This window comes from Cupressus sempervirens, chromosome 1 (assembly GCF_028749045.1).
Source record: "Cupressus sempervirens isolate cs-2001-9-10 chromosome 1, ASM2874904v1, whole genome shotgun sequence".
Lineage (NCBI taxonomy): Eukaryota > Viridiplantae > Streptophyta > Pinopsida > Cupressales > Cupressaceae > Cupressus > Cupressus sempervirens.
In genome coordinates this window covers 35,263,417-35,282,106 of record NC_143118.1, presented here as the reverse complement: position 1 = coordinate 35,282,106, position 18,690 = coordinate 35,263,417, and the positions used below count along the sequence as shown (strand labels likewise).

The 18,690-nt window shown below is 32.5% G+C and overlaps 1 protein-coding gene across 1 annotated transcript; it reads left to right on the top strand.

The window, feature by feature from the left end:
* Positions 1–1,064: 1,064 nt before the first annotated feature.
* LOC149576043 (protein SPIRAL1-like 3) lies at positions 1,065–2,254 on the top strand. Its single transcript, XM_089829659.1, has 2 exons — positions 1,065–1,372; positions 1,707–2,254. Exons 1-2 carry the CDS (start codon positions 1,199–1,201, stop codon positions 1,782–1,784), a joined length of 252 nt encoding a protein of 83 aa, XP_089685785.1. The 5' UTR covers positions 1,065–1,198; the 3' UTR covers positions 1,785–2,254.
* The last annotated feature ends 16,436 nt before the right edge of the window (positions 2,255–18,690 follow it).

Genomic DNA, 18,690 nt, shown 5'->3' with positions numbered 1-18,690 from the left:
AGAAGCAATTTGCCACCACCTTTAACCTATTATAGCATAAGCCCAACTCCATTGAATGTAATGCAAGAGTTTCCAGATCCACAAAGCCATCTTCCTTTATGGGCACAAGACCTAACAAATATTCTTGAGGATAGCTTAAATCTATGAGAGTGGAAGGGGGGACATAGTAGAACTAGGGAAAAAGGTTTTAAAAAACTCAAATGAATTCTTTGGGGTTCATTTAGTCTTAGTGGCCAAGGATGAGCCTTTTTCAAAGTCCTCTTAAACCTCAATAGTTTTTGCTTGGTGCTCAAAGGTCCTCTTTCTTATTTTCAGCGTTGAGGGGGTCCTTTGTCTCAATTCATATTTTTATAATTTATCTAAAAAGTAAGGATCTGAAATATCAGTTCGCATTATGAATTTGCACATTTTAAATCTCTTTTGAAAAAGATTTTAGATTTCTCAAATATTGTATGAACGCTCGGTCTACGAATATATTGTAGCCATTGAATATTTTATCGAATATATTGAAAACAATCCGGGATGCCTGACAATTATTGCCTCCAAGTCCTTTCGTTGCTGTAGATTTCTAAGTTACCGTAAGGGAACGTACAAACTTATCATCAAGTAGGCAGCTCAGCTACATAGTTAATTGGTACCCTGTCATTTCAAACAATAATAATCATTCCTTTTGCGGAGGGAAGTGTCAACTTGCTATTGTCACTCTTGAGTATCAACTTCATTTTTTAAGGCCAACCATAGAAATTTGCTGTGGAAAACCACTGTGCACCAGAAGTATATGACATCTTTAAAGCGATTACGAGGGAACTAATTGTGTCCTTTATTGTAAATTATTTAATCATTGCCTTTACAACTCATCAAATTTAGGTCTATTATTGTTGTTAGATGGTCCCTCTTCATTCCTTTAGTACAAATTATAAATGTTAATTCCTTTATTTGGTCCTCTCTGTCATTGGGGGACCCTAGTGGTCCTGATCACTTTAGTGCACTATTCATGAAAAGCATATTTTTGAGTGTCGGTTAAAAGAAACTTGAAGAGATGTGGTCTACAAGTGATAGATATGTGGGTTGAGAGAATTGTGGTTTTTAATTGATAGATGGGTTGAGAGAAGAGAATTTAGGTTTTGTTTCTAATTGCAGAAGATTTGAACTTAGCAGAGACTTGTGTTTAATCTTGTTTGAAGGTGAAGTGGTGAGAATGGGGCGTGGGATTTGTAGTGGAGGAGGGCAAAGCTCATTGGGCTACTTGTTTGGAGGAGAAGACTCAAAGCCCACAAAAGACATCCCCCAAAACAATGAAAATGAGAGTAAGAAGCCAATCTCTAATAACTACCATCGAGCTGATGGGCAGAATGTTGGGAATTTCATTACTGTAAGTTGTTCTTGGTTTCTCTTTTGATCATTTCATTGCACTTAATATATTGGAAAGCATGGAGAAAGAGCCATCCCCATGACTCTTGTGTTCTTGATCTTGTAGACTGCTTGCTATTGTGAATATTATGAAGAGTCTCTTTTCATTCTATTTCTAATGTTATTGTAAGCTGTTTTCCTTTGAAATCATTCGATTACATCAAAGACCATGGAGAAGAGTTATAAGAATTATATTCATGATTCTTCCAAATATGGCTTTTGATATTTTAATATTTAGACATGTTAGGCTAGCTGTTTCTTTTGTTTTCATTATTTCTGATGTCATTTCATTTCAGGGACGACCTTCGACAAAAGTGAAGAGTGTACCTGGTGGAGGGTCTTCTCTTGGTTATCTCTTTGGAGGGCAGAAATGAGAAAGCAACTAAATAATGATGTTCTCCATCTCATGGCTTCTTTGAAGATATATAGTTAGCTATTACCTCTAGTAAATGTGGCTTGTCCATCTCTCTCTAAAATAAAGGTTTTCCACTCTTATTTTTTCCTCTAAACATGCACATCTTCATGCTCTCAATCTGCTCAAATTTACATTGTATATTTGCCAAGCACTTTTAAAAAAATGTGTTTCTTTTCCTTGCAACTGCGACCTCATGAAAGAGTTTCTACCAATCGAGAATGCTTGTGTGATTAATGTATTATCCATCTGGATTGAGTTTACTAAAAACCATGCTAGTCGAATAGAGATATATAGGACTTTGTGTGAGGGAAAATATGAAGAGAGAAGAGAGAGTATATGGTTCTTAGTGAATTGGGGACCGTGGCATCAGCAGAGTAAGATTATTATATTTATTCCTTAAATAAAATTCGTTGCAAACCTTAAACCTCATTATGTGGTGTGCTAATATTTTCCCTGCAATATGGAGCCTCTCTTCCTTTTTCTTTAATGATTTCTTCTGCTTATTTTTGGCACTGGCAAATCTCCAGACAAAATGCACCAAAGATCAAATAAAGTCAAACATGTTTTTTTGTTCAGATTTGTGAAACCATAGTGATTTTTCCTCAAACTTTTTGCTGTTTTCGATCACAAATCATGCAGATCATGAAGATCAAATGGTGAATTTAAAAAAAAAAAACAGTGTGTTTTTGATTTTTTGGAATTTAGTCAAAGTACATTTTGTAGGGAGGATAGTATCCATTATTTTTTTCTTTAAAATAAATATTCATTCAACATTGCACATATACAATTTAGGTTGGTAAGTAAAGATATAACAAAGGTTAATTACATTTAAATAAGTCTAAAGAGTTAAAAATTACTAAATATAAAAATAAAATTAGTTTCAAAGTTGATATATATGCATGTGTTGATTTATAGGACTTATAATTTGTATATAAACATATTTGTTATAATAATATATGTGTATGGACAACATCTTAATTATAAAACTTAGAGAAATCTAATCATGCTATACACTTTTGTTCTCATGTTCTCCACCTATATTTAGAAAAATTGTTCATATTTATATAGATTAATTTAAAGGACGTAATCCTACTAACTTGAAGATCATGTTTCTTCATCTAGGCATCTCTTCTTTGGGTAGATTATATTATGCATGTAAACACAACTCTCAATCATTAGTGTAAAATTGTCAAAATCCTTTAACACACTATAGTTTTCCAGTAAAGAAGGCACGTAATGTTTATTCCACGTATTAAGATTTGGCTTTGAATCCTAATGTTGGTCGATCTATGAACATTCTAGTTACCAACTAAGCTTGAACTCATTTTTAGTCTATACCTCCTAGGTGGATCTACCACTACACTATGATATCATGATCTTCAACATGGGATGCATCATACAATATTTTTGGATTATGCAAGATTTCTCAAAGTTAGATTCTCTTTCATATACATTATAAGTAACATAATGTTGAATTGAATACCCACAATTAAAGAAGAATGAATTGTTGTGGCAAATACCACAATTGAAGCATTGGATTATTAGAAATAAATAAGCCATTTGCAACTCTCATAACACTGAACCAAAAAAAATATTCTTATATGTTGATTGCATTATTTACCTAGACTAATGCTCATAATTCCATATAACTAATCTTTAGATATATGTAAATCTTAATGTCTTTGTTATGGTTCTTGTGGTGAGGATACAACACCTTTGACTTCATGATATTGATATACATTAGCTATTCTAAACACCACTAATATGCGTAAACATTTTGATACAAATTAATATCATATATGTTTTCTCCATGAGTGTTTGTGCCAATTTACAAGGGAAAATGTTCTTTTACCTTAACTTATCATACATTCTTTGAGGTGATATTTTCCTTCATTTATGTACCTTGACTAATTCTCACCCTAATTAATTATTTTTTCATATGCATTCATTTTCCCTTGCCTTGTATTTAGTATTTTCTATTTCAATAAATATTCCATATGTGCATGAACTTCCCTCATATATTGTGCAAAATTATTAGAATTTTTTACTGCAACTTATGACAATAACCTCTAATAAACCTAGAACACCTTCCAAAGATTTCCCATACATAATTTTAATGGGCTTGTTTCTCGTAGATTAATATAATAATTTATGCAATGGAAATTTTACTTGTTGAACAATATATCCCACTATGCTTATTTGTGCCTCACAAAACTTCTTAGAGAATTGTCCAAAATTATTTAAATAAGTACTACCAAGTTAAAATTTATTTTATACATGGTATGTTAAATTAAATTTATAATGTCTCTCATAACATCTTCTATTACATATCCCAAAAGTGGCATAACAAATTATTATCTCTATTTATCACAATATTGTTTGGAAATTTGAGTCAGCTTACCAGTCATATACATTAAAATCAAATACAACCCTCATACCCAAATCTAATAATAATTTATATGATACATATTATAATCTAAAAAGTATAAAATTTATGATGCCCCTTTGAGTATACAAAAATGGTAATGTAAACATGGAGATATGGAATCTTACCAACTACACAAGTGTGGAACATATGTCCATGAAAAATGATGTGTACAATGTGGAGAAACCATATAGATAGTCTGTATTTTACTTTTCATAGTAAAATGTTGAACTATAATGAGATATTAAGCTTGATTTAAAAATTGAGATAATTTTATGCTAAAACATTGATTTTTCTTGATTTCTTATCTCCTATTAATTTGGATAGTTGGGTCATGAGTTGGTCCTAAGGGATTAGATTACTAAAGGGAGGGGGGGGATCAATAATCTATCAATTAAGCAACTTTTTAGCCACTCAAACCCTTATCATAGGATAATCTTAAAAATAGACAATTAAAGGCATCCACAAAATAATGCAACACTTGACATTGATATTTTTATCTTGTAGAAACCAACATGGGTGAAAACCAAGATGGGAACTAGTACCCGCAAATTGTGAACTCTTCTTAAGTACGCCCTATTATGAGCTTAATCTATATTAAGCTTAAGGGATCAGATTACTAAAGGCAGAGGGGGGATCAATAATCTATCAATTAAGCAATTGTTCAGCCACTCAAACCCTTATCATAGGATAATCTTAAAAATAGAAAATTAAAGACATCCACAAAATAATGCAACACTTGACATTGATATTTTTATCTTGTAGAAACCAACTTGGGTGAAAACCAAGATGGGAACTAGTACCCACAAATTGTGAACTTTTCTTAAGTATGCCCTATTAGGAGCTTAAATCTTTTAGGGGTTCACAAAGACACTATTAAGTGTCATCCAATCAAGAGATCTACATTTATCCTTATTAGGAGATCTTCTATATTAAGATTATCCTTGTTAAAGGACTTAGTAAATTAATTAAATTTCCACCCTGTTAAAGATTGACAATAAAGGATGTATTAGGATCCACTTGATTAAGAGATTTTACCACTACAACTCTTAGGGAACAAGAAGTAGAATGATCTACTAAATAGTACCTCATTTTCTTAATTAAATCTAATATGGAAAACAAACACTTCGCTTCATTCTCAACTATTATCTAGCTAGATTACACCTTTACACTTTGGTAACACTATGATCAACACTTCAATGATTTTGGCATCTTCAAATATATAATTTTTTTTTGAAACCCTAAATGTTCTACTACATCAAAAATCTCTTAATACATTTTCCTTTGAATTTCAAAACTATTGATCGTACACAACATACCTAAACACACATATTGATGTACAAAATCAATTTCCTATACTACATCATCCCATAATCAACATAACATTTGAATTCATAAAGAATAGTCAAACATATTTTGACCAAAAAAACCCATCTTATAGAATATTCATGACATGCTTACATATAACCTTTGAATTATATATCATTACCCAAAATCATTGAGATACATGACCAAATCATTTTCAGGTTGAGCGAGTTTACTAATTCATCCATACTAGTCATTGGTCATCAATCTTCCATCAGTAGTTCATGAACACATATAGTTTATTCATAAACTTCATTTATCATCATAATACCTACAAAAAAAATCATAAAAATGAGTTTCGATCATAACCATAACATCTAAAATCTATTTTCTTAAAAAAATCAAATGACCTACTACCCATCACTAACTATTCTAGTAATTGCACTTTTGAACTTCAAGTGATCATAACTTACTCAAAATCTCACATCAAGAGTAGTGGTCATATATTGGACTAGAAGAGACACTCCTAAGTCTCCCATAAGGATAGAAACCACTAACACTCACTGCAAAACTTCATTCATCATATTCATGCCCAACAAACTAGTAGGAACACTAGGTCAATACTTGACATTAATGACAACACAATAACAAATAATAATACAACCAAATTTGTATCATGAGATCTCCAAACATCTCCTACCATCACTACATCAGTTATGCCAATGTTGTGATTTATGTTTGGATAGTGGATTCATTTGGATTTAATAAACTTGTCATTATTAATCATATGGTGGAATTTCTCATGTTTAACTTGATTTGGAAGAACCACATTTTATATTGATTGTTAAACAAAATAAATAACTAAGAGGTATGGTGAATTAGTTCTTCCAAAATATTTCTTCAAAAAAATTAGTGATTCGATTATTGGAATTACAATAGCAGAGGTAAACTTTTGGGGGGGGTGGGGGGCGCCGAATCAGTAGTTTAAACTTTGACACATAAAACATTCACCACACATCCATCTCATACATTCAATAAAAAAACTAAAATATCATGTAAAGCATGTACATCTAAATCATGTAAACAAGTAAACATTCAGACATATATGACACTAGATATGATTACCTAGAAACCCTCCAAAGAAGGTAAAAATAGGGTCTGGATGACACCCACAAATCTTCACTACTGCAGTAGTAAAGTGTATCCACTAAAGGTTGCAATGTTTGATCATGAAACATGATCTACCCTATGAAAGGTCTGCCCTATTAAAGGCTTACAAAGACTATTAGGTCTTACCCTATTAGAGGATTTCAACACCCTATTAGAAGTGTGCCTTGTTAAAGTACTTTAACTCACAATTAAGTAAGCACCCTATTAAAGGATTTTAATATAGCCTATTAGGACTACTCTATTAAGAGATTTAACTGATTCACCTATTGGAATGACTCAACATTGATCCTGTGGTTAGTACTTTGTTTCTTGATAATGTATCACCTCTAAACTGATGTATTCTTGATCCTTCTTGATCAGATGTCTCTCTGTTGTACGCCATTCCCTTCCTTTTTTCTCCTTTAATTGATTCTACAATGTAATTTCAATTCACAATTCCTTAGCCACCATGAATGCTATCTTTTCACATGAAAAATTCTCTCTTCACTCCTTCCACACACATATGAAGTTTATGGTGTTTCCTCCTCAAGAAGATTTAGGTGACTTAGGGTTAGGTATGAATCAACGATTGTGATTCATCCATTTTGCCACTTAAACCTTCCCTTTTTCTGATTGGATGAATGTAATGCATAAGGATTCCAACTTAAGATTCATCCTTATCTCCAAAATATCATAATTCAATATTTAAGTTGGCTCAAAAATTGTTTACATAGTAGTTTGTGCCATTACAAACAACTATGAAAAATCTGTCTTACTCAACACCTAAAGTCTCTAATGCTTGACATATATTGTTTTCTATACTATGACTTAGCATCCACTGCTTACTTAGCTCCTGTATCACTTGGCATACACTATCTACTCAGCACATGAGTGACTTGGCACTCACTTTGGACTCGGCACCTCTATCTTATACATCATGTACTCGACATATACTACTTGTTTGACATGAACTAAGTAAATGATTTAAGTGTATAGACACTCACTTGTCAAAACCAATCTAAGATAAAAAATCTCCCCCTTTGACATGAGTGTCAAAAACACTTGGTCATGCATTGATATCCTCATAAGAATATCTCTTATTTGACTTATATACAAAACTTCAAAATTTCAAAATTTTGCAACAACTTATACCTTAAAATCTTGTACTCCCCTGAGTTGTTGAATTTGGTTCTGTAGTCAAAATCATCTTACTCTTGCTGAGTAGATATGTCTCAGCTGATACTTTGTACTCAAAATCTTTCACTCCATGCTATCTATGTTGTTCTTTTCTTGCTCCCCCATGCTCTTACTCTATTTTAGCTTGACTCTCTATGTGTTTACTTTCTCCCCCTTTTAATAAGCTCACTTTTCTCCCCCTTGTTCTTTAATGCTTTATTTCCCCCCTTTTTGACATTGATGTCAATGGGCTATAGACCAATAGTGTGTTTGTCCAAGAAAGATTTATGGACCTCTAGTATAATCTTAAGAACTTCATCCCAATTTTTACAAGCTACATCCAAAGATTTAATTTGGATAGCTAGCTAGGTAGCAAGGTGGACTAGGCCATCTAATGTAGAAAGATTGAGGTCTTTCTTCATTAGAGTTTATGCATAGCCTAACTCTTTATGCAAAATCTCTATGTATGGAGTAAATGTGGTTTGAATGCTAATCAGTTTGGCCCTTATGCTTCCTACTTTGAGCTAGAGTCATAGGAAATTTTACATGTGATGCATTAATTTGACTTTCCAAGCTCAAAATGTGATCCCTTGTCTCTTGTGTGAAGAGTGTGGGGTTGCATAGTTTGGTGTACAGTGAAAAAATGTTCTCATGTAAATTATTCACACTTTCTACCTTAGTTTCCAATGAAAATTTTGTAAGTGCTATGTCACTTGATATTTTCTCATTCACTTTACTTTGAAATTTCTTTTCAGACCATTCTAATAATTTTGCATTTGTATCAATGTCTGCATCACTTACCTTTTCTACTATATTTGTCAATTTTTATATAAGTGGCTTGGTTTCATTTGGAGTAGGCAAACATGAATGCATCTATGAAGATGTATTTAATATCCATCAAAGCTTGCTTCTACCTATGCTCCCTTCTAAGTAGTTCCTGATGCTTCTTTCTAGCCAGTGCTTCTTGTAGTATGCCCATCTACTCTATTGTTATTGTGGCATAATCATATTTTGGTAAAAAAAATTCTTCATCAAGGATTACATCTCCATAATGTATTACCTCTTCTACCTTTTATGAACTTGGACTCAACATTGAGAATTGCAAAGGTGTTGCAACTATGCTTGACTTCTAGAGAGTGTGACTAGAAGGAGTGTTAGATTGTGGTAAAGTTACTAGGGCTTGAATTGATGCTTGCTACTTCAATTTGGGTGTCAACTTAGTCTCTTTAAGCTTTTCCTTTTCTACCACAATGCCTTGAATTGTACCTTGAACTTGTGTTAAAGGTGCAGATAAATCTATCTGATCTGTTTGACTCTATGTTTCAATAGTGCCTTGGGTTTTTATTGTATCCTTTCTAGTTGTATCAACCTTTGTTGGTGTAGCTTCTGGTGCTTTATCTAAAGGTTGTACATGAGTGGCTTAAGGGGTGATAGTAGGTGGTTCTTGTGTTTTCACCTCTTTTGTTAGTCATTGATTTCTGAATTTTATCTACACCCACTAACACAGGGTTATCACACGATTTAGCCTACAATGTAGATTTATCAAATATATTTTTTAGGTCTTCCTCTATTAAGGGATTGATGTTCTGAGCAGTAAGATCATAAACATCCTATACTATTACTCTTTTAGTGTTTACACTTGATATTTTTTGAGGGATGACATTTGATAATTGTGTATCTTGTACACTCTATTCTTGTTGTTGCCTATTCATCTACATTCATTTGTACCTCCCTCAACTGTGCCATCATTTTTGTCATCTTCTTCATCATCTTTAACTTCAATGGGCTCTTGTTCTCCTTCTCTTACTATAGCAAACCCATATGTAATTTTCCACATTTGAGTGGTCTTCTTTACAACATGATCTTCAATATTATTCTGCAATATGTTGAAGGCTCTATATTTGGGAAAAAATCTAATAGCATATTTCTTTACTACTTTAGAAATTTGTGCCTTACTGAGTTTAGGCATAACTTAAGCAAGTGATGTCTCTCTAATTTTCCTTTCTAGGTTCAAACAATAATGCCATTTCTGCTCCACTCTTTCATATAAACTTTTAGGCATAGAGTTTGCAAGCTCTAGAAGGGCTTTCTTAAAAGTTTCCATCATGGCATATATTGCCTCCTCCACTTGATTCTTTTCAACTTTTCCAAGATTATCAAAATCAATGTGAGAAAATATTGTTAAATCTACACTATTTCTAACATTCTCACATAGGTTTTCTAGATCTAAGGCTAGATTGCAACTCACCACTTGGAATTGGCTATTGTCATCATATTTTGTTATTTCTTTATCTAATTTGGCTTGTTCAATGTATTTAATCCTTGGTCTTTTCTAAGCTCCTACTTCCTACTCTATAGGTTTGTTCTTCTCTTTTTCCTTTCGTGAAGTGACACATGCACTAGCCCTTGTCATAGGTGCTATAGGTTTGGGCTGACTTGGTTTGGTTACCTTCTTGGATCTTATCACTAGTTGAGCCTTAGCCTTTCTCTTTTTCTTATCAATAGGAGTAGGTGTTTCCTCAACTTCTTCTTCTTTGGAACCTTCTGCAATTTCTACTTCTTCCTCTTGTAGATCTTCTCCCATTTCTTGTGTTAATGTAAGTAGTGCTTGGATCTGAGTGTCTTCTTCCTCATCATCCTCTTCCCACTTGACACCTTCACCACATTTAGTTTTCAATTTCTTTATGAAATACTTTGGCATCCTTATCTATATCTTCTGGAAGTAATGTAGTTGGGTAAAAGCACAGATCTGTGTCACCGTTTGTGATACCAAAACCTATTTTGGTCAAATCTCATTTCTCTATCAAAACTCAATTTTTTTCAAAAACTAAAAATACCCTTTTATAGATCTTAGATTCAATATCATCATTATATAAATTTTTTAGTGTTTTGATTAGTTATAATATGTTATAATCTCAAAGTATTATAAGTCGATATTTGAACATTTCAGAAGATGCTCCCTCAAAAAAGGAAAAAAAATAGTAAATCATATCAAAAAAATTAGATAATTATATATATCTCTAGAGGAGAGAATCCTTTTCTCGGATATGTAATTTTTTTTCAAGAAGGTATAGATTTGATAGGAAAGTTTTGACGAGAGGAAAAAACTATTGGATTCTGATAAGGTCAAACTTGAGTACTTATAACAAAGAAAATATACATCAAAAATAATTATTTCTTTTTTTGTGCACTAGCTATACATGTCATCTATAAGATATTTTCAAATCAGAACAAAAAAAGATGATTTTCATATACTTGTTTGATGGGAACTACACCCTATATTTTTTACAGTTAAAAAAGGTACTTCAAAATAAAATAAAATGAATAAATTCTTACTCAAAAAAATTATAAAAATTATAGGCATTAAATTCTTCCAATTCTACACATTTCATCGGTTTACATCATCTTCATATTTTAAACACAAATATCATTTTTTTTGTGACTAATGTTGAACTGTGATATTCTAATATCACGTTTCTTTATAAAAAGTGGCATATTTTTGTGCTTTTACCTAGTTATTGCTATAGAGGCCTCATCTACATTAATTTCATAGCCAAATGGCCTTAGCCATCTCACTCTTGGAGTTGCTTCTTAAACAAATGTATAATCGACATTAACTAGTAGACAATCATCATCATACTATTTTTCCACTGATCATACTAGAATCCTCAATCTCTTTTTCATAGATTGCTTGAAGTCCTCAAAGTAACTTGTCATTATTGACTCAAAATTATCACCTAGTTGTTCAATGAACTCTCCTATTTGTACTACCAAAGACTTGTTTGTTTTCCATGCCATAGTGCCAAATGTAGGAAATGTGTTCTAAACATAGTAGAAGATACATATCAAGATAGATCCAATTTTGCATTGTGCACTATTTTTTTTCCTTATTGCTCCTAGGTTTTCAATCAATTGCTATAACTATAGCTCGGAAAGATCATATGTGTGATCCTTCTTGACATTCTTATAACCCACATCCACTACAATACAAGGCACACTATTCAATTTTCTTGATTAGTAAAACTTATGTGCAATTACCCTTACTGTAAATTGTATCAATGGATTTGAAATGGTGGAAATTTTCATTCCTCTCTTATTCCACATAGCTCATGTATTTTTTTAAATAACCTCTTTTAAATCATTGCTTAAAGTCTTAGGCTGATCTAGGGTTGGATACCCTATTACCCTATGGATTATTATTTTAGTGATTTTGATAGGCCCATTGTCTAACCACAATGAACTATTATGAATCCTTCTCAATACAATCTTGATCCATTTGGTTTTGAAAACATTCAAGAAATTTAGGGAATGAGTTAACCCTTTCTTTTCTACAATTTTAAATTCTTCCCTTAATACCCTATTTTCTTAAAGTCTATCATATGCTTGTCTAATCTGCATGTCTCCAATACTCCCAATCTTATAGTTGTAACATTTTCTAACATCTTGAATCATTAAAATGTTTAGTGGTATCATGGATAACACACCAGAGGGATCTTGTTTATATGCAATGTCTAGTATGACTTTAAAATTTAGTTGTTTGATCTCATTTCTAACCAATTGAAAATTCAAAACCTCTTTACCCTCTACATCCTTTGAACTAGATGTCATTTTATAAAACTAGGGTTTACAAAATTTTCAAACAACATAGCTTAGCACACAATAAATACCTTACAAAATCTCTTGAAATGGTGTTGAATTGTTGCTCAATATTCTGCAATCTCTTTAGATGAATTTCCAGATCATCTCTTGCTCTTCTTTCTCTTTCTCAATTTTAAAATGATGTAAAATGAGTTGAAATTGATCAAATACCCCTTTGAAGTACTGTAATTAATGTTGACTGCTTACACAGCTATAAGCTTGGCATCAACTAATTTTAGGCTCAGTCAGCATCCATTAGTCTTTCCATTCATTCAACAACCATTATGAGAGCTCGATATCCTCTAGCATTTCACTCAGCAATCATAGGAAACTCTTTATGCTCGACAATAATATGAAAAACATAAAAACAATTCTTTGATTCCTAATAACATCTTGCATCTTTGTTCATGCTTATGTAATCTTTTCAGTACTAGATTCTTTGGAACAGATTCATGATATAACCTTTGAATATTAGTCCCACATACCTCTTGATTTCTTAGTTTGATGAGGTGTGATCACATGACCCATTGGGTGAAGTGATTCGTTCTCCACTTGATGTGCTATAATTGTCTTTCTTCTTCCATGTCTTGTTCATTTCATTTCTGACATTTTCAATATCTACCTTTCTTTTGAAATTATTGAACTCACAACTTGGTGCCTTTGACCTTGTTGGATAGTATCAACTGATGTGACCAATCTTCAAACAACTAAAACATGTGGTTTGACTCAACCACCTTTTGTAGTCATTTTTGAAGTATGTTCTAATGCAATTCTCAAGAACATGTCTATACTCTTGACAATAATGAAACTATACTTTGTATTATAATCCTAGTTATAAGAGTTGCCATAGATCTTTACCTTTGTTTGCCTATTTGATGACCACATGGGTTTGGATCTACACTTAAAAGCTCTATTTCCATACTTCTAACATTTATAACAATATCCTTTAAATCTTTGAGTGTGCATGGTCTTAGTTTTGCATTCATGTTCTTGATGCCCTTGTTTGTTGCACTTATGGAAGTGAACCATGCTCTTATGCTTGACATTTTGATCTATAGTATTGCTCCTACACACATTAGTAGTATGCCCTTTCTTACCACAATTATGACAAGTAGTTTCTTACCTTTGTTGCTCCTTTCTTCAACACTTTTGGATGACTTTCCTTCTTCATTACTTGTGTATCCTAGTCTAGATGTATCATTGTTAGTTTTAAGGGATCTCATTAATTACTCAAAGTATTTGATGGGTTCACTTGGTTTATTGAAACTTTCAACAAATTCCTTTTCCCTTTTTAGATCATTAGGCAATTGCTCATTCTACAACTTCAATGTTGTTATCTCAATGTCCTTGACACAATTCATAGGTTGCATTCATCATTTGACTCAAAATATCCAATTACATGTTAGAAATCTTGGTTAGCTCTGATGGTTTCTCTTCTAGTCTATTGGTCAAAACTCTATTGTGTTCTTCAATCATGGCTTTGTCTTGCATGGCTTTCTTCTTCTTATAAATCACCTCACATAGTAGTATGGCTTGTGATTCTTGCTCTAACTTGACATTTCTGATTTCTTCATCTTGGGCTCTATTCTTTTCCATTTGATCTGCAATTGCTACATCAAATTCATTCAATCCTCCATTAGCAAATAGCTTACTATTGTTTATCTCTCTATACTGTGTGTCATTCTCCTCAATAGAAATCTTTAGGTCTTCTCTTGCTTCATTCGGTTGATGTAGAATGAGATGTATTTCAATCCCATGATTCTCAATGATCTTTCCCAACTTTTAGATTTCCATTTTCAAGATCTTTCCTCAAATTTGCAAAGCTTCTCTTTCAGAGAACAATGCTCTAATAATAATTGTTGGAATTACAATAGGAAAGGTAAACTTCTTTGGGGTGGGGGGGAGGGTGAATTAGTAGTTTAAACTTTGATGCATAAAACACTCACCACACATCCATCTCATACATTCAATAAGTAAATTGAAATATTATATAAAGCATGTACATCTAAATCATATAAACAAGTAAACATTCACACATACATGACACTAGATATGATTACCCAGAAACCCTCCAATGAGAAAGTAAAATTGGGGTGGAGATTACACCCAAAAATCTTCACTACTGTAGTAATAAAATATATTCAATGAAGGTTATGATGTTTGATCATGAAACATGATCTACCTTGTTAAAGGCTTACAAAGACTATTAGGTCTTACCCTATTAGAGGATTTCAACACCCTATTAGAAGTGTGCCTTGTTAAAAGAATTTAAATCACAATTAAGTAAGCACCATGTTAAAAGATTTTAGTATAGCTTGTTAGAACTACTATGTTAAAAGATTTAACTGATTCACCTATTAAAATGACTCAACATTGATCTTGCAGATAAAACTTTTTTGCTTGATGATAGATCACCTCTAAACTAGTGTATTCTTGATCCTTTTTGATCAAATGTCTCTCTGTTGTATGCTATTCACTTCCTCTTTTCTCTTTTAATAGATTATACAATGAAATTTTAGTTCACAATTCCTTAGCCATCATGAATGCTCTATTTGCACATGCACACTTCTCTCTTTGCTCCTTCCATACACATATGAAGTTTAGGGTTTGTCCTCCTTATAAAGACTTAGATGACTTAGGGTTAGGTATGAATCAATGGCTGTGATTCATTCATTTTTTTGCTTAAACCTTCCCTTTTTCTAATTAGATGCATCTAATGCATAGGGATTCCAACTTAAGATTCATCCTTATCTCCAAAATATCATAATTCAATATTTAAGTTGGCTCAAAATGGTTTACATAGTAGTTTGTCCCATTACAAATAACTATGAGAAAACTATCTTACTCAGCATCTGAAGTCTCATATGCTCGGCACATATTGTTTTCTATACTGTGACTTAGCATCTAAATGACTTAGCATCTACTACTTACTCAGCTCATGTATCACTTGGCATATACTGTCTACTCGACACTTGAGTGACTTGACACTCACTGTGGACTTGACATGCTCTATCTTTTACATATTGTGCTCGGCATATACTACTTGTTCGGCATGAACTAAGTACAAATGACTGAAGTGTATCAACACTCACTTGTCAAAACCAATCTAAGATCAACATTGATAAGAACATAAACCATTTCAAAAATTAACACTTATAAAATCATGAAATCATATGAAAAATGGACACCATAACACTATATATCACATGAAAACCAAATTGGTTGAAACCATGTTTAGAATAAAATTCTAATGAAATGAACATAAGTTAAGGTTACCAATATAGAAGAACTTATTGCTAGTTTATTGCTGTAATTTGGTGTTCTTATGGTCATGCAAACTATCATTACATAAAATTTGTATTACAAAAAGGGCATCTCACTAAAAAAATGCAAACTTATATGATTGAATCTAAACAAGCATGAGTAGTTCCAACAATAAGAACAATTATTCTATTAGGAGACAGTCTAGATATAAGTCTTATGCAAATATCAATAAAATAATTCACATATGCATTTTCATCTTAGACACATATCCTCAAAGTATTCATTATTATTACCAAAACACTTCTCTCTCTATTACCTTCTCTCACTCTCTTCACACATTCAACACTTTAATACAAAATGATGTATTCATTTATACAAATATCTAATATAACATATTTTAGCCAAGAAATTGTTTAGCCACAATATGAGTTATATTAACATATATTAGCCAAGAAAGATTTTGACCACAATATGAAACATATTATAATTATATTTAATAGAGTAGCACCAAAACTAAATATAGGCCATACATAAGAATTATTTTCTCGCCATGTTACCACAAGACTTAAGAATAGACCTATCACACTTATAATACATAATTTATATTGCATTTTACTAAAATATAATTGAATTATGAACGCCTAATTGTTAGAATTCTTATAAAACAAATAAAAACTAGAATCTAATGAAAGACATAGATTAATCAAGAGGAAATAATATTGTTAGAATAAAAATAGAAGAACAATCTCTAATGTAAGTACTCAAGAGCATAATAGCATCAATAGTTTCTAATATGTAATTCATAAGAGCTAGCCTATTTATAAAGAAAAGAGATGGAAGGATACTTGGACAAGATTGACACAAGTTTCTCAACTTGGAAGAAGTAGAGCCCTAGTGGAATCAACCATCTACCATCCACCTACAATATAGAATTTTGGTGTCCACATGGGAATTAGCCACATGTGATATCTTAGGAGTAGTTGGAGTCAAAATGATGACTAAAAATATTCTCATAATAATAATATCCAAGAATATATAATTCATCCTAATTTATGAGCTCACCTAAGTAAACTTTATATAAGAGTGAAATGGAAAAGAACCATTTGCTCTAACACCCCCTCCCCCCCAAGTTCAACTTAGGGTGTACTATAATGCAATAGATAGATAATGGGTCTTGGCATCAAAGCCATGTTAGGTACCCATGTACAACTAAAAAACATCCTCTCATAAGAAGAGAAAAAGGAGAAGCCCTAGTGGGACAAAAATCTTCTGCAAAACAAAGAAGAAATTAAGATAAAAAACTCTAGAAGAAGACACCTATCAACCCCAAGAAAGAGATATAAGTGAATGAAATTTCTCTCAGTGATGGGTTTAGTGAAGATGTATGCAATCTGATCAGATTGTCTAGTAATACTGAAGGTTAAGGACCTTCTCATGGATTGACTCTCATTAGATATAGCACATGTAAACCTCAATGTGCTTGGTCCTTTGATGATGGAACGGATTGTGAGAAATATGAATAACACTTTTATTGTCATAGAAGATGACTATTGGCTTTTGGAAAGGAATGTCAAACTCAGTAACGATGTGGTGAAGCCAAATAGCCTCACTAGCTATATTAATTGCTCCTCAATACTCAATTTTAGTGGATGAAAGAGAAATAACCGAATGCTTCTTGCTTGACCAATAAACTAGACTAGAAGAAGGAATACATAGAAGTAGACTTATGATCCTAAGAATAAACTTCCTAATCTAAATCTCTAAAACCCACCAAATCAATATCCACACCCACTACATAATGAATAGCATAATTGTGATTACCCTAGACGTAATGAAGAATCTTCTTAGCTTCTTTCCAATACATCTCATTTGGTTCATGCACAGACCTAGAAACCATGCCCACAACAACTAAAATATTAGGACTTATGTGAATCAAGTATACAAGGCTTCCAACTAATTGACTATACAAGGTAGCATCAACCAATGGTGAAAAACAAGAAGCCTCAAGTTTGATTGCTAACAGAAATGGAGTTGGTGTAGACTTGTAGTCGGCCATGTGAAATCTAGAGAGAATATCAAGAGCATACTAAGGTTGGCCAATAAATATATTGGAAGGTGATTGAGAGATCTAAATCGCTAGGAAGTAATGAAGAAGGCCTAAGTTAGATATTAAGAACTAATCCTAAAGGGTCATTTTGATTGTCATGATGTGAGATGTGAGATGTGAGATGTGAGATGTGAGATGAGTGACTCCCTATGTAGATGTTCAAATCATAATGACACCAAGTGAATCCAACTAATATAAGGAAGGTGTCCATTTTAATATACCAAGCTCACAGAGCTTGTTTAAGGCCATAGAGGGAATTTCAAGGCAATATACAAGTGTAGGATCCTCAATGAACTTTTGTGGTTGCTCCATATATATCTCTTCCTAAAGATCACTGTGAAGAAATGCACTCTTCACATCCATCTGATACACTCCCAAATGATGGGATGCAACAATGGCAAGGAAAAGTCAAATAGAATTAATCTTTGGAACTAGTGCAAATGTATCAAAGAAGTTAATTCTAGGAACCTAGGAGAATCCTTTAGTGACTAGGTGAGCCTTATACTTATCAATTGATCCATCTTCTACAAATTTTGTTTGATAGATCCACTTACACCAACCAAGTTTTCTCCCTTAGGTAGATGGGCTAAATCCAAAGTATGATTCCTCTCTAAAAAAATAACTCTTCTTGCATAATAGTATCCCACTCAGGAACACTAGAAGCTTCTCAAAATGATTGTGGATCAGAAGTTGTAGCAATAAATAGGTGTCAAGATTTCTTAAACTGATACCTTATTCTTCTCTCATATAAAGGATCACCAACCCAATTTCTTTTTTATTCTAATGTCCATTGAGTTTAAC

Coding starts and splice junctions, on each gene's coding strand:
- LOC149576043 (XM_089829659.1), top strand. CDS start 1,199: ATGGGGCGTGGGATTTGTAGTGGAGGAGGGCAAAGCTCATTGGGCTAC. Junction 1,373..1,706: donor ATGTTGGGAATTTCATTACT/GTAAGTTGTTCT, acceptor ATTTCATTTCAG/GGACGACCTTCGACAAAAGT.